Raw genomic sequence first — 23,343 nt, 5'->3', positions numbered from 1 at the left:
AGTGTAGGTCTGGTGTAGGGTCCGGTGTAGGTCTGGTGTAGGTCCGGTGTAGGTCCGGTGTAGGGTCCGGTGTAGGTCCGGCATAGGGTCCGGTGTAGGGTCTGGTGTAGGTCCGGTGTAGGTCTGGTGTAGGTCCGGTGTAGGGTCCGGTGTAGGTCTGGTGTAGGTCTGGTGTAGGGTCCGGTGTAGGTCTGGTGTAGGTCTGGTGTAGGTCTGGTGTAGGGTCCGGTGTAGGTCTGGTGTAGGTCTGGTGTAGGGTCCGGTGTAGGTCTAGTGTAGGTCCGGTGTAGGTCTGGTGTAGGTCCGGTGTAGGTCCGGTGTAGGTCTGGTGTAGGGTCCGGTGTAGGTCTGGTGTAGGTCTGGTGTAGGTCCGGTGTAGGGTCCGCTGTAGGTCCGGTGTAGGGTCCGTGTAGGTCCGTGTAGGTCCGGTGTAGGGTCCGGTGTAGGTCCGGCATAGGGTCCGGTGTAGGGTCCGGTGTAGGTCCGGTGTAGGTCCGGCATAGGGTCCGGTGTAGGGTCCGGTGTAGGTCCGGCATAGGGTCCGGTGTAGGTCCGGTGTAGGTCCGGCATAGGGTCTGGTGTAGGTTCCAGTGTAGGTCCGGTGTAGGGTCCGGTGTAGGGTCCGGTGTAGGTCCGGCATAGGGTCCGGTGTAGGTCCGGTGTAGGTCCGGCATAGGGTCCGGTGTAGGTCCGGCATAGGGTCCGGTGTAGGGTCCGGTGTAGGTCCGGCATAGGGTCCGGTGTAGGGTCCGTGTCTCCATGTACCTACGTACGTAGCCACGGCATAGATTTAGCGCAGAAGCATGAATTATGCTTTTGTCTCGCATTGCCAGACCTATCTCAACAGTGCTGTGTATTAAGGTCTGGCTACTCCACACATACATTCTGGGATGGGAGAGACATTTTCTTTAAAACAATCACAATCGAAATTTAAGTTATCACAATATTGACATGTATGACTCCAGAAAATGATTTCCTGTGAGAAACATGCTGTCTTCATTAAAGGACAATTTTTACAGAGGAGTACACAGGACTGATAGAGAGCTTTGGCACAAGGTGCAAAAACAATCAAGCTCAATATTAGCAAACCCATTCAGTCTGTGGACTACCAGAAGAACAGGAGGCCTCCTGTTCTGGTAGTTATCCAGGGAGAGGAAGTGGACAGTCTGTAGTAGCAAGTGCTCTGTTCTTCGCGGTGATGTGCTGGGGTGGTGGCATCGAGGCATTGAGGTCAGCAGTCTCAACAAGCCAAGGAATGTCAGCTAGGGTGATCAGGTTGGAAATGGACAGTGTGGAGGCAGTTGCAGAGTAACCTGACGCGCCAGATGGTTTGTTAGCACAGAACCATCTGAAAAGTCGTCATAGGAAACAGTTTGGAAAAGGGTAGGCGCTTAAAAAAATACCTGGCAGGTGACTGGATGAACCATCTGTCTATAACATCTGTCATAACCGGCACACACCTAAACCACGGCCGTAGCTGCCAGTAGCTCCTCACCGGATGCTTATTAATAAAGCTGGTAGTTCAGACACAAATGCATTACTTGACTGACCAGATGGATTTTCCCGTGATCTCGTGATATCACGAGATTCCAGCTGCCGTGCAAGGAAATAAGCAGAGAGGAGGACGAGGGACAAAATCAAAGCCATGTTAGATAACCCTTCTCACCCTCTCTACAAAGAGCTGTGGCAGATTGGCAGTTTGTCGCAGAGAAAAGAATGAAGGACAAGATCAAAGCCTGGGAGTTGTTCCTCATCCGCGTCGAGGGTCTAAGGATAGAGGATGTTGTTTGCTGTACAGATTGTGAAGCCCCTTGAGGCAATTTTTTGATAAATAAAATTAATTTGACTTGACTTTGTTAATCTTTGTTGTTTTTGTTCATGTGTATGTCTATTAGTGTGTAAGTCCAACAAAAAACAGTCAAATTCCTTGTACGTGTTCACATGCTTGGCCAATAAAGCTGAATCAGATAGAACACAAAGTTGTAGCCATGACAGTAGACAATGCTTCAAATATGGATGTTGCTGCAAAGAAGGTATACATTCTAAAAAATGAATGTTTCACAGATCTTCAGACAGCACAAATTATCTATACAATCACCACAGTTTTAAGGCAGGTACCCAAGATTAGTGTCACCAATTCAGTATCTGACCAAATGTGAAATATGTTCATGTTGGACGTTTGTGCCAAAATGAAAGAAACTCCCTCAAGGTGTTCCTGAAATATCGCGTTCATGAGAAAGGGACCCGAAAACATAATGCTTCTGGCCATGGCTATTGCTGGCGTGGAAGCATAAAAATAGGTCTATTTTAAAACAAATTGACATGCCCACATGTCAAAAGTTCAGCTAAAGAATTAGCTAAATCTGTATATTCCAAAGTTATTCTTTTTAGTGTGAAATTCTCTCTTTGTGTTTTCAGTGTTTCCTTGCTGAGCTGTGGCAGAGAGATAGTAATAAAATGTAGGAATTTGGTACAAAAAACGTTTGTGAAGATTGATTTGTAAAACGCAGACTGCTGAAGTCCCATGTTAACTTCAGCATGGTCTGGGTGCACCACCTATCTATTCTGGGATAGGGAAAAAAAAGCTCTGGCTTATTTCAATTTCTTTAAGCCAATCACATCCGTCCGGGGCGGCGCTAAGCACCGAAAGTGGAGATAGTGAGTGGGGAGGGACATCTTGCGTATTATGCCAGGCTTTATCTCAGCAATGTATATCTGTTGAGCCAGACAAGTATGGACAGGAAGAACAATTACAGTAACAATTACAGTACAAATGGACATTTGAGCATTGTATTAAGAGAGAGAAGAAAATGTGAAAAGAAATAATTTTAATAATCTTAAAGAAACTTAAAGGGTAACTACCGTGTACCGTAGTACCGTGTACTACTATGTTTTTGTGTCTAAGTGACTAATGGGAACAACAATCTTTATCACCATGGTCTGATATAATGTTCATTACTGCAGGCACTGCACCAAACTGACAGTCACTCCCATGATCTCACCCTTCACTCTCTCTTGAGAACATGACCCTGGAAATCTTCCACAGAAGCAGCTGTATGCTACCCTCTTGATTGGGACATCTTTCCCCCATGAGAGAACTGCATGTTGGACACCACGGTCCAATTAAGACAAAGGGAGAAGATCATCTGCAAATAACAGAGGCTGATCTAATGTCATCAAACTGGACTCGCTCCAGACCTCGAGTGTGCCTCAATATCCTGTCAATGAATATTGCAAACAGATGTGATTATAGTTCACATCCTGGACTTCCTTGAACAACATGGATGTAATGCTGCACAAAAAAAGCATGGTGTGATTATACTATTGCCGCAGAGCACTACTTCAAACTGTATGCCTCAGGGCAATATCTACTCATAATAGTTATTAGTATCCTGGTAGGATATAGGCAGGAAGCTATGCTACTTTAGGCAGGGGTCATTTGCTACAATATTGGCATCATCCATCATTGCCACACTGACAACCAAATGAGGAACAATGTTGGCAACTCTCACCTTTCGATGAAATATTCCAGACCCTCCTTATTTTTTAAGCATTACATTAAGTCCCGCACTAGTAAGAAGTACAGAAGTCAAACTTTAATTCATGACTCTCATCTCTTTCTGCAGATTTTCTTTGAAATCCTGCTTATGCAATGAATACTGCTGGACATCTACTCATTATGCAACCAGATGAAATGTAATGAATTGGCTATATTCTTATTCATGTTCATTTACTGGTCTGAGATCAGCTCTTAAGTTCTAAGTGTGGATCTACTCTGAGGTCAGTCCTAACTCTAGTGGCATTTTGCCAGCGAGCTATGGCTTTAGAAAGTCTCTCCTTGAATAAGACTACAAATTTTTGTAGTTTTTTTTTTGTAGTTTGTGGTCAGTAGGCATTTGGCTAATGGGAGGCAAAGCCCACCACACCCATTTCCTCTGCAGTCTGCTCCAACTCCTTTGTTCCCCTCCCGTCCCCACGACAACCACACTGACTTCCTGCTTCCTCCCAGGCCTTCCAGCCACAAAGCGCCCTAAAAATAAATCGCTGGACTTTTCCTGAATGCAGTTTTGTCACTATTGTTCAGACATCAGCTGTTGAATCGTTCAGCTCAATTTGGCTATTAGTGTAAAGGCGAGTCAGTGGGTCAGATAATCGAGGATTTTAAAAAATATTGCGAGATAGATGAGATAAACGGGTAGGTCATGCCAAGTGGGGTGGAGAAATTAGAGTTAAAGACATCACATCACAACATTCCTAGACCTAACAGCTTCGGGAGAAATATTCTGACTCATTCATGACATAGCCAAGGGACCAGTAAAAATGAATTATTATTTAATGATAAACAAGTGCAATATCTATGTGTTCTGGAGACTGTTGAACAGGATGAATCTGCCCTGCGACTGTGTTCTTTACCTCATCCCCAAGTGAGTCTGCATAAGATTGTGAAGTTCTAGCAGGGAGAAGATGCAAAGTCTTTGTATAAACACTGCCAGAATTTAAAGTCTCATGTGGAATAAAAACAGGCTTTTGAAGAAAAGCTTGCAGAGCAGAAACATTAAATATGAATTGAATATACGTCCCACCTGTTTTCCACACTTCTGTGACAGAAACTTGGTCATTACAAAGCTACTTTGATAATTGCGTTTGATTTGCTGAGGGAAAGTAGATTAACTGTGGCATTAATGGCTGAAAGCATATGACACAGAGAACTGTAACTCAACACACTGCCCCTGTACCTCTATTAAATATCTAAATGATATTGGAACCACTGGGGGGAACTGTCTCTGAGAAGTGTTTTGCTGACTTAACAATTCCTACGAAGTGTTATGGCAAAAGTTAAAGGAATAGTGCAACATTTTGGGAAGTACACATATTTGCTTTATTGCCGTTATATCTTGTTTGTTTAACAAAACCAAAATAAACACATTGTTTTACAAGGAGTTATGTGCAGGACTAGTTCTTGACCTGACTGATGCTGTAACTTTCTGGAGTCTACCCTGATTGCCTTGCAAATATACAGTGAAGCTAAGAATCAAGGTAAAGTTACTGCAACTGGCCAAGAAATAGGAGATGTAACATGTTAATTAATGATCTTCGGAGCTATGTGCAGGATTTTGTCTTTTGGACAGAGCCAGGCTAGCTGTGTTCCCCTGTTTCCACTGTTTATGCTAAGCTAAATACTAGCTGTAGCTTCATATATATTCGACTGATTTGAAATAAGCATATTTCCCATATGTTAAAGGTCCCATGGCATGCTGCTTTTTTACATAGACCTTAGTGGTCCCCTAATACTGTATCTGAAGTCTCTTTTATTTAGACCTTAGTGGTCCCCTAATACTGTATCTGAAGTCTCTTTTATATAGGCCTTAGTGGTCCCCTAAGTATCTCTTTTTATATAGGCCTTAGTGGTCCCCTAATACTGTATCTGAAGTCTCTTTTATATAGACCTTAGTGGTCCCCTAATACTGTATCTGAAGTCTCTTTTATATAGGCCTTAGTGGTCCCCTAATACTGTATCTGAAGTCTCTTTTATATAGACCTTAGTGGTCCCCTAATACTGTATCTGAAGTCTCTTTTATATAGGCCTTAGTGGTCCCCTAATACTTCTGCCTTCTCTTTTATATAGACCTTAGTGGTCCCCTAATACTGTATCTGAAGTCTCTTTCCCGAATTACAGCCACTAGAGCCAGTCCCACAATGAGCTTTCCTCAGGCTGTACCATTTCTGTGTCTGTAGCTTTAAATGCTACTGAGGAGGAGAGAGGGGGGGGAAGGTGGAGGGTGGGGGTGTGGCCTTGACCAACTGCTACTTTGCTTGTTTGAAAGCCATGATGCCTTATGACCTCATAAGGACCAGATCGGTCCATCTGAGCTTTCATTTTCTCAAAGGCAGAGCAGGATACCCAGGGCTCGGTTTACACCTATCACCATTTCTAGCCACTGGGGGACCATAGGCAGGCTGGGGGAACGCATATTAATGTTAAAAAATCTCATAAAGTGACATTTTCATGCCATGGGACCTTTAAGCAATTTAAAAAGAAAAGGACAGTGTATATGTAGGTCTGGTGTAGGTCTGGTGTAGGGTATATATATAGATCTCTGTGTGCTCAAGTGAGATCTGGCGTTTTACCTTTGACTGTTGAAACAGGACGATATGTTAATGTCAAAGAGGAAAAACGGATCTGTCCCATCATGTTTTGTTTGAATGATGTAGAGAATGAGTTCCATTTTGTTTTCTACTGTCCTTTTTATTGTGAACAGTGTGATTTTTTGTTTCGTAAGATAAAATCAGAGATTGATTTGGTAAATATGGATGATGCGCAAAGACTGAGATGGCTGTTCACATGTGAAACATATAAATTAGCCAATTATCTTGAGAAAGCCTGGGAGAAGAGGAAAAAAGCTCTTTATTGAGATGATCTGTAGATGAGGATTTGTTTGTATATGCAGTGTGTGTGTGTGTGTGTGTGTGTGTGTGTGTGTGTGTGTGTGTGTATATATGCGTATGTATACATGTATATGTATATATTTGTATTGATGTATTTCTCCCAATGATTTGTATATGCGACCGGAAGATGTTTGCTAAATAAGTTTGTGGTGTCTTGTAATCCCATGTGGGATGGGCCAAATATTTGGCATGACACAGAAATAAAATGTAAATAACTAACTAACTAACTAACTAACTAACTATTTGGCGATTTTCTTTTCTGATCAGAAGGCTCAACTCTTTTGCACACATTAACTCCTTAAATATATCCATTAACACTGACAAACTGAAATCCCTAAAGCTTCCCACTCTTCAGTGTAGGTGTAGTAAGTCTGACATTTCCCTAAAATTTCCCATAGAGGAAACAGTGCCTCTGTTAAAAGAAACTATAACAAGCTCCCCAAAGACAGCATTGTAGCTTTTCACAGACTGCAACAAAAAGAAAGCATTAAGGAACACCGTTGAAAATACAGACTGTTATTTATTTATCTTTCTGTTCAGCATCAGTGCCAGTGTGTACTTAATGAAAGCCCCACAATCGGTCATTTGAGAGCTCAGCTGTGGGGTGAGGGATAAAATTGAATGACCTATGCTAGGATATGGTTGGTTGCCTCAGCCAGCACTGCTTCACTGTGCTGGTTGTGAGTGTACTGAGCGTACTCGCTGGTGTCATCATTCATCAGAGCACTGTCAGCCACCTGCGGCCCAAAACACTGGGAGGTAAGAGCAGTAGTGTCTTTCCATCCTTCCAGAGTTTTCTGGCTGCTACATTTGCATGCAGTGTTTGTTGGATATTAGTACTGTGTCTCTTTGGTAGCAGAGTATATTTAGATCTCTATTGCAACAGTGTTGGTGAGGCTAGTCACATCATCTGAGAGACAGTGGAACCCTGTGGTTGGCAATGAACAGCCTACCCACCTACTCTAATCAACCATCATGCCCACTGTAACTCACAATACAGTAAAGGGGGTGTTGGATAAGAAAATCCACAGCTCCACCTGTCCTCTGAGCTAAAATGACTTTACACTTTCTCACTGCCTCCACGCCACGAGAGTTCAAAAGCAGAACATTGGATTGAAATGCAAAACTCTGCAGTGAAATGTTATTTGGGTGCAGGGTTGTCTGGCATTCTGTGTTTCTCAGCATCTTATTTCTTGTTGATAGGTCAATTCCTGCCATCAAGGACTTCATAGACTTCATAGTCAGACTCCACCTGAGATAGTGCTGTCCTGTAAAAACATCCACTAACAAGCTTGCCATCTATGACTGCACACAGGCATGGATGCAGATAGAAAGTTGCATGTTCTCATACTCTCACACACCCACACACACACACACACACACACACACACACACACACACACACACACACACACACACACACACACACACACACACACACACACACACACATCAGAAGGCCGCAAGAAGCAGGTGTTTTCACATGCCTGGAGGGGAGATGAGGCGAGGCAGCGAAGAAATGACAGTGGAGAAGAGAAAACTTGATCTGGTGAGAGGGGAAAAGAGAGATGGAAGAGGTGAAGGGAGGGATGACGAGCTCTAAGGTCAGAAAGAAAGGGAGGTGGCTGGAAAGAGGGAACTGGGAAGTAGAAGGAGCGAGGGGGTTGCATAATACGTGTATGTGATGAAGGGTTTTCTCTGACGCCGCATGTGGTGTAGCAGGAAGCCAGAGAGGTCAGAGGCAGAAAGTTAAGCTAAATAATGTACACAAGAAGTGGCAGCTGCCAGAAAAATCCAGCCCGTCTTTCACAGATGCCTGCAGGATACATTCTAACTAGCAAAACACTGTACAGGCAGTTAGCTTCTGTCTCATTATTTTAAGACAGGGACAAAGTGACCAGGGCCGGAGCTACATATTCTATTCAGGGGACAAATACTCAATTAAGCTATATTTAAATCACAGCAGTTGTCTACTTTTAAAATTTACAAAAACAAAATGTATTAATATCCGCAAATAGTGTCTATCTTAAAATGAATTAGTACTTATTACCCACTTGAGGGATCATTGTCAGAAGATTTCTTCGGAGCTTATAAAAAAGTCCAGAAGGACTGAATTACAGTAAATGTTATTATTAGTGTACATATTAGTGAGATGATTATTAAGCCTGTTTCATCAGGATGCTGCCGTTACCTGCTTCTAAAAATGAAGTCTATATTGTGTTGGCTGGCAATATTGCCAGAAATTGCAAAAATGGTTGTTTCTGTCATTGTAGAAGCAACAGGTCACTTGGTTGACAGGGAATTAACTAAAAATGATGACTACATGACATTATTTGTGGGAAATTTTCAAGCAGGGTAGATTGAGTTGGCGTCATTTTAAAGACTTATAGCCCGTTTACACATACATGGTTAGTTTGAAAAACTGAGACATTTCCCTTCATTTGTGTACATGTAAACAAACACTTTTCTGAAAACTGACGGCTGTGCACAATGTTATTTTTGAAAAAGGAGTGGTTGAAATGTCCGTTTATGAAAATAGCCGGCCACGTGTAAACGTAGCAAAAGACAATTTATACAAAGCACACATGATCCCCAAGACAACAGCCAGCAAGATGAAAACCCCTTATCAAGTCTGAATAATGTATTGGCACCATGGGTGATTATAAATACTTGACTAGCATGTTTTTTGTCTCCAATGTCACCGTTGGTTACATATATACTTAAGCTAGTATGAGAGCTAACCATGAATATATATATACGGTATATATATTATTCTTGATAGATTATTCATTTTGAATGTGTGTAGGATTAAACAAATATATTAATTATTTGTGTATCATTAATAATTTTTGTATTTTATGAACTGCTACTTAGATTATTAAATTAACCTACTTAAAATGAATCTGGCAATAATATTGGCTTTCATGTGTTCAGCGGCTAAGTAGACAGCATCTCTCATGAAAATGGACTGCTTATTGTACTACAAATGTTGTGGTTAATCCTCACTGACTCCTTGTAACTCAAAGTATATGTGTGCAGTATTCAAAATGTGAAGTATTTTGTGCTCTGTAAAATTCCAACTTTCTCAGCTGAAGACAGAACTATTATGTTTCTTTGTTTTTTAGTCAAGCCAGTTTTATTTATATAGCCAAAAATCACAAATTTGCCACAACAGATTGCAAACATATATGAAGAACATGAATTTGAGAAGATGTTGAGCAACGTCCAGGCGCAGCTAAACACTGGCAGGAACTGGGTCACACAACCCCCTCTCTACTAAGCAATGTATCGTAGAAAGGTAAGAAACAATGAGATTGTAATGAGACATGGAAATATTAAATTCTAGGCTATTGTTATAGTTGGGTGAAAAAAATGGCTACAGTGAACTTTATCAGTGGAATTAATACATACATAAAAATTTCACAATCTCTCTATGAAAGACTTTTTAGCCTGTGGGGAGTCTGCTCTAAGATGGTGCTGTCTGATAATAAGGGATCATCATATTACCTAACACAAGGTGACATTCTTCTGTGTTAACTTAATACCAGAACAAATGTCTATATCCCCAGTATAAACCTGTCAAATAGCCACGAAAACAAGTGCATACACAAACAGCAGAGGCTGATGACTGTGGGTAAAATCACCTAAGCAGCCTGGGAAAACTATCACAAATGATACAACTAATGCTGGATAACAAGCACCGGAGTGCCTAAGGCCTTAAATAGCCTCATAATAAAAGTCACTGCATGTTGTGACATTGCTGAAACCATCCACCAATATAAACCCACTACTACTACTTTGGCAGTGGCTTTACATAGTTAGGAGTGATGATGGAAGGATAAGAATACTGGCCCTGATGAGGTCTAAAACAGAATGTGCTCCAAGAAAGCACAAACACAAATCTGTACATGCACAGGCATGCATGATCCGACAAAATACGACAGAGATACTGTAAAACAGGATATACCAGTGACTAAGAGAATTAACACACAGCACTGTTCCTCCAGTCCCTGGGAACATGCAGCCATCTGAAATAAAAGTGGAAATGGCCCTTGTAGGGAGCAAAGGAAACCCTCTCAATAGTTACATAAGAGAAAAGGCCCTGAGCTGTCTCTCTCTCTAACACACACAAAAACAAACACCACCTAAGCATGGACTCGCAGGCCTACGATATAACAACAACAACAACAACAACAACACACACACACACACACACACACACCTGACAGGCAGAAACACATTCTTTGGAAGAAACAGCCTAGGGAGGCTCTGACACAACCACCTGCTCAGATTCAGTCAGAGGCACTACTATTTATTAGAGCCCACTGCATCCTAGAAAAACAGCATTAGCTGGTGGCTGCAGTAAGTCACAGCAGATACCTGCTTGTACCTTGGCAGGGGAACGATGTTGAATGAACACTGATAAATGATTCCAAGTCGCCCATGGCTCAAAGTGCGGATTTAACATACATGCAGTTATTTTGAGGCACACCTAGTCCCATGGTTTGTGTCTGGCTCTAAGATAAAGCCCTGGGAGAAACAAATGCCACACATTCACAGTCTGTTTGAAAGAGATATCACTGGCCGGCGCTATTCAATCCTCACCAAATAATGAAGTCGTCAAATGCAATGACTCACACACCCAGACAGATGAATTCTGAATAGATAGGAAGAGCATTTGAAGTGTGTATCAGAGTGAGGAGGGTGTATCACAGGGGCTGAGGCCTCAGAGGCAGAATATATTTGCTTGTGGTCAAATTGTAGCATATGAGCACATGTGTATAAAAAGTTCAAAGTGCATAAGTAGTTGTCCTTTTTCAACACTGCCCTACTATTTGCCCAACTAGCCACTGTCTGCTGACTCATGCATTCATAATAAATCGATAGAATTGCATAATATGATTATAACCAGACAGACCTAGGTTAGCCCAAACTTAATCATATAAGATTTCTCATGAAACTCTTAATCTGCGTGAATCCCTTAATAAGACAGTCCCCCTCTCTGACAAGTTGACAGCAGAGCTTCGGGCACAGCATTAGTAACACACAGGGAACTGTCCTCTCATTGGCATAGGAATTAACAAAGCAAAGTGTTTGTTAGAGGAGAGGAGAGGAGAGGAGAGGAGAGGAGAGGAGAGGAGAGGAGAGGAGAGAAGAGGAGAGGAGAGGAGAAGACAGGAGAGGAGAGGAGAGGAAAAAGAGGACAATGACTGGGGGAGAAATCCATTTAAATGAAAGGGAGAGGAGAGGCGTCAGCATTAGCAGTTAATCCACTGCAGTGAGAATGCTTTCTCTCCGCCTGCGGCCTCGAGGCTCCAGTAGTCACCCTAACAGGACGACTGTAACGTACACTGCACTGTATCACAAACACAAACAACAGATCTGATCCTCCTGACGTGAGATCCATTCCATATAAACAATGCATGACTTACCAGAAATAAGACAGCAACACAAAGATTTAAGGTTGAAGCACCATCCATCCGTGTGACTGCACTACAGCTGTGTTACCATGTTATGTCATATTGTACATATACAGTATATCTATGGATGCTACCTCCATGCTCAAGATGCAGTCATAAATCCCAGCATTTGAGCCCGCTACAAATGAACTCCCCTTGCCATACAAACACACACAAGACATTCCCAGTGCTAGGAGTCCAAGGTCCCTAACCCCAGGGGAGGGCCACATGACACAAAAGTGCAAATACAAAGGGAGCATCTCTCTACTCCCCTCTGTTTCTCTCCCACCCCTTTTTCTCTCTCTCACCCACACACTTTCTCTATTTAGCTCACACTTAAAAAGGCTGCCTAAAGATAGATGCAAGAAGATGAACAGGAGACAGCAAGTGTCATGGCAACAACGTGCGGTTATAATAAAAAAAAGTTTTAATAAAAGCCTAAATGGAGTAGTCTCACCTCATAACAACACAGTTTACTAAATTTCAATGCAATGACGTACCAGGTTCGGACGCCCGGGGCTTACTATTCAGAGGCTAAGTAGACAGCATCTCTCATGAAAATGGACTGCTTATTGTACTACAAATGTTGTGGTTAATCCTCACTGACTCCTTGTAAATAGTTTGAGTTTCAGTCTACTGTAGAAAATGTGAGCTCTACCCACATAGCTTTACAACACTGACACATTGACTTTATTTTTCTTATATATTTTAGTGGGAAAACATGAAATCCTAATGAATATGAATTTGTGATTTTGAAAGAATCATGCTTTGAAACATTATGCATGAGGTTCTTTACACAATGAAAGAAAAGAAAATGAGAGTCGGTGAAACCTTGCATGTGGGACTCAGTAGAGATGCAATTTAGTATGATCAAACAATAATGTAAATAGTGTTCAGCCCTATGCATTGCAGTTCTGTTCTGTAGGTATAGATGTTGGATACAGCCCAGAAATGTTCACTACCCCGTCAGGATGTTTCAGAGAAACTCTGCATCTCCTTCCAGTAGAATCCCCCTGAGGCCACTTGCACATCAAAGCACCGATTCTGAAATGCATGGTTTCACTTCCTGAGTAGTATAACTCAGACGTACTCTGAAACTAATTTTACACAACTCACAGAGATGCGTTACACTTCTCATAGATGCCAGCACACTAGGTACATGAAAATCATTTAATGTCATTCCTATTCCTGCGTTTGTCTGCAAGCGCACTCGTTAGATTAAAAGAAACATCAGAAATTTTGGGAGTCCAACTCAGGATGAGTAACGGCATAACAGCGTAAATATGTGCCTGATCGTGCGCCTAGCCATTCATTTCTAAGCAATCACAAAGCAATCCTTCTGCTCTCTCTCCCTCTCTCTCTCTCCGATAGAAAGAGACAGGATGAGTGGGGAAAAGTGTGGTAATTGTAGCCTATATGTGGCTGTGTGTGTGTGTGTGTGTGTGTGTGTGTGTGTTGTGTTACTCTCTCTGGTCTTGGTCTCTCTCCGCGTGCCTGATCGCGTGTCTCGCTGTGAGAAGTCAAGACAGCCCAAATCACCATGAACCTAGGTGTTTTATTTTTGTAAAGTATCCGGCTGCATTGTGGTCTTCCTGTATGTGATTACCTGCCTGGCGTGAAACATATGCTCACGTCTCACGCAAGAAATAGAGGAGACGCCGAAACTATTGCTGCAGCGCGCGGGCTGACGGACGCTATGCGGACGCTACGCGCCCAATGTGAACGGACAGATTGGATAACATGGACGCCGAAATAAAAATAGCTCTGCTATACGTGATGCTTACGCGCCCGGTGTGTTTTGTACTGGATGGCATTAATACATATACCCACCATCTTCACTTATCAGTTCCTTTATTATCTGATGAAACATTGACCAGTGCACCGTCATCTCCACATTACCATGTTATCAGTGAGAGGCTATTTATCAGTCATACTCCTACTCTATTATACGTCCTATTATCTCATATAAATCTGCTCATACTGTATATGCGACAAGTGAACAACCTCCGTGTGACATGTACGTCTGTGTGCATTCAATATCAAATACATAGTGGTCCCAATATTTTGTAGGTCTGTACGTACTGTGATTTTTATGAATGACTCGAAAGCCTGACAGAAACAAGAGTGAAAGCAGTGTGACCAGATGAATCTGTATTCATGGGTGTGTGTTTATGAGGGTGTGTGTTCGACTCACAATGTTGACCTGCAGCGGTTCTGAACCAGGTCTTAACAGCCTCCTCCTCCTGCAGCTACCGGAGCCTCCAGACCGCAGACGCACCGACGATGACGACTGACCCATGACTGGAGGACAGACACGTGCAGACAGACGGGCAAACAGACGATCAATTTAACAAACACACATCCAATCAACAGTCTGCATATTCACAAAAAAATAAAAATGCGCGAGAGTACCTGACTGAGGCAGGAGCAGCGCCAAGGCAGTGAGAGTGCTGGGGGGGAGCGGCAGGGAGCGACACCGCTGGAGAGATGCCCTTAGCGGGGGCTCTAACGGTGACACACCCGGAGGGCGAGACAAGGCCTAGAGGGTACTGAGTAGTTAGGACATCTCCTATATTCCATACAGAGTTACTTTTATGCACACATACAAGGTTGAATGCACACATTCTCCTGCCCTTCACGTAAAAAAAAATTCTACCTTACTGCCTTGTCCCCTTTATGCAGTGAATTAAAGTATTTCACATCCAGCAAGTCTATTCTGGTGCATCGGTCGGTGTGCATGCCCTGCAGCAAACCATGAGAGACTATACATCATGCCAACCGGGCGGTCTCTCAGGTTAAAATGAACTGACTCTGAGTTAGGGCAATGAGAAGTAGAGCTTATGGGAGCGATGAGCCAGAAAATTGGTGACAGAGAAAGACTAAGAGCGAGGGAGAGGGAAAAAGAAGCCACAAAGAAAGAAAGAGAAAATAAAGGGTGGGGGAGAAAAAAAGAGAGGGAGGTGCGCTAAAAAAGAAAAGAAAAGCAGCATCCGGAAATACAGGCCTCTGTAAATGGGCCAGAGCATGTGTGCATTGTTGCAACAAACAGTGAGTGGTGTATAAATACTGGGTTAGTACTGGGCTGCCCTTCAAAGTCTGTAGTGTGTGTTTGATTCATTATGGGCTTGAGCTATATTTATCAGTGAGTTGGTGGAGCCTACTAGTGAGACTCGGCTCTCCAACTTTCATTTTTTCAACATTAGGATTTGATATATTTATGCCTACTGTATATAAATACAATTACTCAGTATAAATGTGTAATTGGTATTTATGGGACTGCTTTTTTCTCATTTTTATATCAATGTTTGTATATTCATTTGACATCTTACTCTGTGGTGCAGCTCCGTGGACTGCATCTCCCTAGTAACACTGGTCTCTATAACAGAGCAAGGCCTGGAGCGAGCAGCCATCCGTCTTTGCCCTGGAGAGTGTTGCATGGTGGGCGCAGGCCTGCGTCTCCGCCGGCATAGTGAGCCAACCTCACTATAATGGTCGTAGAGATCTCGGTCTAGGTTGGGCCTCCGCAGGTCCAATACAGCTGAGGCCGGGCGAGGACGAGGGTGGCGCAGGGGCTTGTGAGGTACAGAGGTCTTCTCTGTGCTTGAGTGGGGCATGGCTGGGCACAGCTGCCTTCCACCGCAGCCTGTCTGGCTGGCAATCTGCTCACACAGCTGTGATTGGCACAGATACTCAGCAATTTGGCCCAGATAAAGGTGCAACAATGCATTTCTTTGTGTTGGGAATTGGGAGGAATGTCTCTAAGGATTCAACAAAATATAACTCATTTCATTTAAAAAACGATTCCACTAACCACGAGCTCATGCTCCTAATTGCTAGGCATCAGTAGCTAACCACAAGTGCCAAGGAAGCCCCTGAATGGCAGTTAAAGCTTAGAAAATAAATGGAAAGACAGGTGGATTTAACATGTAAACAGTTGCTGTTTAGGGAGGATTTTCCTGGTGCCATAATTTCTCCTAAATTATTGTAGGACTGCACATTAACACCCTTCCCAAAAACAGATTACCATAGGCCTTGCATAATAAACCCCTATGAAAGTGTGCTGAGTATGGAGATGTCACATCTCATTTTGTCATCAGCAGTTAGACCTAACATGTCCTGACTCGTTGGTGTGACTAGAAGGGGATGACTAATGGCTCCACTGGAGTGAGAAAGGAAGGGTGCCGTCATGAAGTGCAGACGTCACAGAGCTCTATGGCTACTGCAGACAAACACACAGCCAGCTTGATGGGAAATAGGGTTTCCTTGCATGCTACAAAAGGCTGGCTAAGCAGGAAGGGACAAACTCCTTTAATATGATGTTGTCTGCCATTATAATCACTGTTTCCTCCTCTCTCCAACAGATGGGGCAAAAGGACAACTGTAGGTGCCCAATTCATGTCCTCACAGGCTGGTGTCTGGACTGTTTTGTTTCTCCCTGACAGTTAATGAACCACACCTAGGACTTGTATAATGATTAAATGAGTAACAGCTCTGGCATTATTCTAGTTTGTTGTTGATGATTTTAAGAAGCAAAAGAATGACCATGGTTAAAACAGTTACATGAATGGTATTTCTAGCATCTATGCCGTAATTACATGTTGCATGCTTTTGGCAATGTTAATGATGTGGAAAAAGCCTTGCAATGGAATTAATGTGAGACACATTATATATGAAAATATATATATTTTTAAACACAATAGTAGTTCTGCAACACAAATTACTGATTTCTTTAACAAATGCATTTATTAAAGTTCAGTGGCTGGTAATTATTATATCTCATTTTGTATTTGAAGTCACATACCTTAAATATTTCCTCTGTGGAATCTGATGCTGGTACCCTATTGGTTGTGCTTTCTTTATCACCTTGTTGTGATTGGACATTCACTTCCTGTATGTGGTGGGAGTCAGGTGGAGCATCCCTGGAATCCTGCTCATTTCCTGTCTGTCCCTCTACCTTTTCCTCTTGACAGAGACAGTTTAATGGATCCCTTTCAAACTCTGATTCTGTTTTAGTCCCCGTGGTTGGCCCTGACTGGGAGATGTGATTCTCCACTATGGCTGTGGACCTGTGGTTTGCCTCTCTGTCTACATGTTTGTCTGTGCCCTCATAACTCTGAAGGCCATTGACAGCTTGAGATCCTGGGCATGGCCTAAAGGCTTTCAGGACCACCTGAGGGGATCGTCCACCTGTCACAGGTGCTGGAGCCTCGCTATCAAAGCTACTGGAGTGTGAGGATTTAGTGGTTACTGGTGATGATGGAATAGGCTGGGATTGTTGGTGTTCTTCACTGTGAAGTGTCAGGGACACACTGTGAATGTTGTCCACTGTGGGCTTGGTCACCTGTGGGGAGCTCATCGGTGTCCTCTCGCCCTCCGGAGGAGAGAAGGAGTGCGATGTTGTCCGCCATTTCCTGGCCGTTTCTGCTACACTGTTGAAAAACTTGAACAGACTACCAAAGTGCCCCTTTGGGTCAGAGTGTTTCGGGGGCGGTGGTTGAAAGTCTCTGACACTGTCAAAGTCTACAGAACCATAGTCTGAGTCCATGGTCTTGTCCCAAGAGGGAAGCTCTGAGTCAAAGCTCCTCTCTGAGTAGACAGGGTTGGCCTTCCCCAAAAGGGAAATCCTCCTCAGGTAACTCCACACATCTTTGTGCCTCCTTCCCCTAGCCTGGTGGGTGCTCGGGCTACCTTTAATGCTAGGCTCTTCACAGCCTGCAGCTGTTTTGTTACAGTTGGTTGAGTTGTTGTGGCTTCTTTTAGTATAGCAAACTCTTTCTGATGGTTTACAGCCATTCTGAGCCACAGGCTCTCCCGTTACAGTGGGCTGGTGGCCGTCTATAGGAGCTGTGAGGTCGATGTCTTCGAACGAGCAGTCAAAGTCTCCTGTGTAGCCAGCATAGGAATGCCTCTTGCCACGTTGTCTGAGTGTGCTTCTGCTGGACTGCTGAGGAGTGCCAATGTCCCGGCAGAAGGATTCGTCATCCACCAAGGAGTTGCTAAACTTGGAAGTAGACAATTTACCTGTCTTACCTCTAAACACAGAGGGGGGCTTAAGCTTTTTGAAGGAGCGAACTTTGTCAGCAAATGAGAGTTTAGGGATGGAAGCCTCCCCGGGCAGGATCATGGAGTGGGGTCTGCGCTCCAGCTCTGAGACAGCTCTCTTTCGATTCAAGATCTTCCAGATACCCCCTGTGACACGAGGCCTCCGGATGACCTCCTGTCTGTCTTTGACAGGGGTCTGAGAAGAGGCAGCCTGGGTCTCTCCTTCCCCCTCTGCAGGCCCTGGTCCAGCCTCCTGAATATAAACACTGCTGGTCTCATTCTCCACATCCAGAGAAACATTAAACACTCGGTTGACAAACCCATTAGGGTTGGTGCTCACAAGGGCAGGGTTGTCAGTCTGTTCCATCCTCTCTCATTCTACAGTGTCAGCTATCAGCTCCAATGGACATCATGTCTCTGGCCTCTCTCTCTCTCTCTCTCTCTCTCTCTCTCTCTCTCTCTCTCTCTCTCTCTCTCTCTCTCTCTCTCAAACACCTGGAGGAAAAAAACACATTTTTATTCAGGGGTTTGGCATTAAACTGACTGCCTTTTCTTTTCATATCATGCTTATTCTGTCTCATTCTGTCTGTCTGTAGATGTAGGCCATAAATGCAAAACATGTGAAATTTTCTCAGTGGAGGTTAAGCTGCATTTTAGCTTCACAGGAGGTCAAATGTTCAATAATAGACCGTTCTTCTACCCTTAGAAGTCTCCTTTTATGATTCTCTGACACAGGCTTTTGTACCATGAGTCAACAGTCACAAAAACCCACTGTCCTCCCCTCATATTTGGTCCATATTATCCAAAGTAATTATTTGAGACATGGTCCCCCATCCACCATTTAAACCAGGAGGCTGTGTTGTCATGGAAACACTCACTACAGAGATGTCTGGTTATTTCAGGCCTGCTCGGCTGTGTGACATCATCATAGCTCAGATAAGCTCCTTCTGAAGAGGAAGGTGCTCAGCGAGAGCCACACTGCTAGGCCTACATGTTAATTACCCACATTCATAATCCCTTTAATGTATGGAAGCATCTTGTGTAATTGGGGCCTCCAGCATGTTTCTTTGTTGTTACATATGAGATCATCCCCAAATATGTGTTTAATTTAAGAAGGCCTTTTCGAAGAATGTCACAATTTAATTAATACTAGGAAGTAGATAATAGCTCAATCATTCCAAAAATGTAAAAAAGAAAAAAAAGTCAGTTTACAAGTAATGTAAGGCTAGTCTCCAATCACACATTAGCAAAACTTAGGCTATTAAATATTTAATTAAATAACGTCTCTTTAACGTTGCTTGACTATTAATATTGACTTCCTCCATGGTTATAATGTCATAAGCACCTAAAATGTACAGATAAAAAAAAAACAATTGTTGTTGTTTAGTTTCCATAATTAATTGCTAGACTGCCACAAACCCTACGGGAGCTAGCATCTCGGTTTCCATCTCAAACTGACAGTTCACTTGATACGTTAACCATTGGCAGGTTAAGTTTGGGTTGGGCGTCGTTTTTTTTGTTTTTTTTAATATGGCGACAATAAAAATTGACAAATAAATTGACATTAACGTTGCAGCAGATTGCCGAATTCTTTTTCATTAACGGTATTTATGAAGTTGCTTTGTAATTTAGTACGTTACAGTGTTGTTGGATTCACCGTGCAATACCGTAATCATTACCTTCTGAAACTTTCTTATTAAGTTAAACCCGCGAAAAATAAAACGTATCCCCTCTCACCACTTCCATTTAGACTATTAGAGCTGTTAACTTACCCCCAGAAAACTTCCCCCGTTTTAAATGGGCATCGTCGTTGCTGTCCGTAAAGCCAATAAAATCACCGTCTTTCACCCCGGGCTGAACGTATCCAGTGCAGGCTACTTCCCGGGCTAAACTTCTCTCCATGAAGTTATTTTGCGGACAGCGACTCCTTCGTAGACCTCTCATGTGTTTGCTTTTTGCCTCTAAACTTGGTCAGCTATCACCAAACTGAGAGAAAGTCCCCGAGTTAGCGACAGACCGGTGAACTCTTGCCCTGTAAGCTCCTGCAGACGCCGACACTCTGATTTGTGATAAAGCTCTCAGCAGACAGAGCAACACACACACACACACACACACACACACACACACACCAACACACCCTTTTCACACTCACAAACATACACACACACACATAGCTACACACTCAGTCAGAAACACATGGAAATTGTAATTATGTTAATTTAAGTGTGGCTGTTAGATAAATGTGGTTATATATTAACTATAATACATATAGGTTATTTGATTGGGATGTTTACTGTGCTTTTAATAATTGTATTGTTATCCCTTAAGTCATTCAAATCCTAATCTTTTTTTCCATAGCCATTATGAAAAAAAATACTTTTTTTCTGGCTGTTTGATGGATTAATAAGGGAGCACTTATATATTTTTAAAGGAACATCAGTGAAAACAAATAATTGATTGAACTCTGGTCTTACTAGTTGATCCTCCTTTGGGATTTACGTTGAATGTAAAAATCCTTCTATTGAAATGGCACAATGGGGAGTGGGAGCTCAGGGGTGGGGGGGGGCAACTGAAGGAATTCACAAAAACTAAACAGCTCCAGAGCTCCATAGCCATGAAAGAGGAGATGGTGGAAGAAGGGGCCTAAATTTAAACATTTCCTCTTTGTCCTGTTTTGGGCCCATTGTCATCGCATGGCGTTCTCCCTTCTGCACAGGAAGGAGGGGATCTGACATCAACGCTCTCAGGCTGACAATGCCAGGAAGTCTGTCTGACTGGATGTAAATATCTCGATGCTTCCCTTGCTTGCCCGAGGAGCCGTTCTCCTCTCCGTGGAGCGGGTTGGAGCACTTGAGGGTGTAGTAGTAGTAGTAGTAGTAGTAGAAGCAACATAGTGATTTACATGCTACACTTCCCCTATAACTCATCCGCAACTGTCACAGTGAATTACAGCAACCTCATCTTCGAATGACCTCTCCTCTGATGTAGCATTTCTTCTAGCATGGATTCATACACTTAATAGGCTCTTTTTTCTATTTCTGTAAATACAGTAACCTATATTTTTCTATTTCTGAGTTTTGTGTTTTGCCGTTTCTCCTCTGTACCGCCATATTTCCTCATAGTTTTGCATTGACTTATTGTTTGTTACTCTCCTTTACAACCATTCCCTCACGTCTTCCCTCCCTCCCCTTACTCACTCACTTCCTCACAACCCCAAGCCGTCTTCCTGTTGTCCCCTCCCGTCACAAAAGACATACTGGCTCAAACAGGCCGAATGTTTCAGCTCAGATCTGGCTTACACAGACACGAAACTAACTCTTATCTTTAGAAAATAAATTTATCCAAACATTTTGTATGAATGACAGAAAGCACGAGAGAAAAAGAGAAAAAGAGAGTGATGAATGGAGGGAGACAGATTACAGATTCGTGGTCTCACTACCAGCTGGGCCCTTGTCTGAAATGATACATTTTGTTGACGTCTGGCGAGCTGCGTACATTACAGCGAGTTCACTTTGTCGCCTATTTACCGTGAGTGTTTAACACTCTTTGAAATGATGTCATTGGCTTCTCATTTTCAGAACAATCGACCTCTTCCTCCTCTTCCTATGACACGGTCCCCACTGCTGGGTTTGGTGGAGATTACTGGAGACAAACACTTGCTGAGTTTAGGCCCAGCTGTAATTATTTCACCAGTCTTTGTCAAAGCAGCTGAGTGAAAACAGGCTGCCGTGAAAAAGCCGGCCAGACAGGGAGGAGGGGGGGCAGATATGTTGTGATATCAAATGAAAGGCTTACTAAAGCCTGGGAACTGGATTCGGGAGGTGTAACTCGTGTGAGAACAGCTGGGGGGTCAGACACATTTTTTTTCCAGTGCAGGTGTTTGGGGACATTGAAGCTCAAACACTGTGTATTTGTGTAATGTTATTGGATGTCCTTAGATTGGGAAATTGCTAAATTTAGGGGAGATGCTGATGACACTGTGAGCATGTATATACTGTGGCTTAGAGCTGCAAATCAATTAATGGATTAGTTATCTAACTATTAAATTAATTGGCAACTATTTTGATAATCTATTAATCGGTTTGAGTAATTTTTTTATGAAAAAAAGGAACAATTCTCTGATTCAAGCTTCGTAATTGTGAATGTTTTCTAATTTCTTCTTCTCTATGCCATTAAACTCAATATCTATAAGTTGTGGACAAAACAACACATTTGAGAACATCATATTGGACACGGATTGACATTTTTTTCACCATTTTCTGACATTGTATAGACCTAAATGATTAATCGACCTAATCGATTAATCAAGAAAATACTCAACAGATTAATCAACAAAGAAAATAACCGTTAGTTGCAGCCCTACTGTGGCTCTGTAGTCATTGGTATGTTCACACACACACACACGCACGCACACAGACACACACACACACACACACACACACACACACACACACACACACACATTAACATTTTGGCCCATTTTTGGTATAAAATGGGCCCAGGTATAGTTGCCTCCAGTGGTAGAAGAGAGTTTGAATTACACTGACATTCCTGACATTCCCTCTGCTCTGACTTGCATACTTCCCTGGCCTGGCTGCACATGGCACCACCACACACACTCACTCACTCACACACACACACAAACACACATATGAGTCCATCCTAGAAGATCAAAGTATCTGTGACCTGCACAGATACTTTGAGCTTTACTGCAATCAGTTTGGGATAATCAATCAGTTTGGGCTCGCACACACATACGTACTAGCTCACATGGCACACACATGGACTGCTGGAATGTTAACGTGTGTAAAGGTCTGACTGTTGTTTTTGATGGGAAGGTCTCACTCAGTCTCACTATACGACTTATCTAGCAGCCATCTGAGAGGGACATAGAGAGAAAGAAAGAATGAGAGGGACAGGACAGAGGGAGTGTGTGTGTGTGTGTGTGTGTGTGTGTGTGTGTGTGTGTGTGTGTGTGTGTGTGTGTGTGTGTGTGTGTGTGTGTGTGTGTGTGTGGGTGTGTGTGTGTGTTTGGACCGTTCAGCTGGGGACTTTCAACCATTATCAGGATGAATCTGAAAACAGGAAGGCGGGATCCATTAAACAAGACGAGCGGAAGACAACCACAGTTCTACTTCCTGTTTTAGAGCAAGGGAGGAAACCACAGATTTTTTAGGAATTCAAATAAGAATCAACACTCTGGAAGGAACATCTTTATAACAAATAAATGCTCTTGTTTTGCCGAAACTATGAGCATTTATGGGTCCATTTTTGTAACAGGCCCACTATTTTCTTTTGGTCGGACCTATTGTTATGTGGAATTTTAGTAAAGCAGTTTTTTTTAGCTTTCCTTTGTGCAAATTCTGCTGTCAAAAGTCAACAGAGTGATCGGGCA

At 42.9% G+C, this 23,343-nt stretch overlaps 1 protein-coding gene across 4 annotated transcripts in view; it reads right to left on the bottom strand.

Annotated features, from left to right (window-relative positions):
- Positions 1 to 20,011, bottom strand: part of arhgef9a (Cdc42 guanine nucleotide exchange factor (GEF) 9a) — a 54,177-nt gene extending 34,166 nt beyond the window's left edge. For 3 of the 4 annotated variants that reach the window (XM_028588630.1, XM_028588633.1, XM_028588632.1), the window contains exons 1-5: positions 19,721 to 20,011; positions 16,708 to 18,443; positions 15,236 to 15,577; positions 14,319 to 14,445; positions 14,101 to 14,207 (exon numbers count right to left, since the gene is read on the bottom strand). In XM_028588630.1, the coding sequence (XP_028444431.1) occupies positions 14,101 to 14,207; positions 14,319 to 14,445; positions 15,236 to 15,577; positions 16,708 to 18,315 (2,184 nt within the window). In that variant the 5' untranslated portion in view covers positions 18,316 to 18,443; positions 19,721 to 20,011. The remainder of the gene's footprint in view (positions 1 to 14,100; positions 14,208 to 14,318; positions 14,446 to 15,235; positions 15,578 to 16,707; positions 18,444 to 19,720) is intronic. The other variant, XM_028588634.1, reaches the window with a different exon arrangement.
- Positions 20,012 to 23,343: the final 3,332 nt, after the last annotated feature.

This window comes from Perca flavescens, chromosome 10 (assembly GCF_004354835.1).
Source record: "Perca flavescens isolate YP-PL-M2 chromosome 10, PFLA_1.0, whole genome shotgun sequence".
Classification (NCBI taxonomy): Eukaryota; Metazoa; Chordata; class Actinopteri; order Perciformes; family Percidae; genus Perca; species Perca flavescens.
The sequence above is the reverse complement of the archived record's forward strand: the minus strand, read 5'-3'. Positions and strand labels throughout refer to the sequence as shown.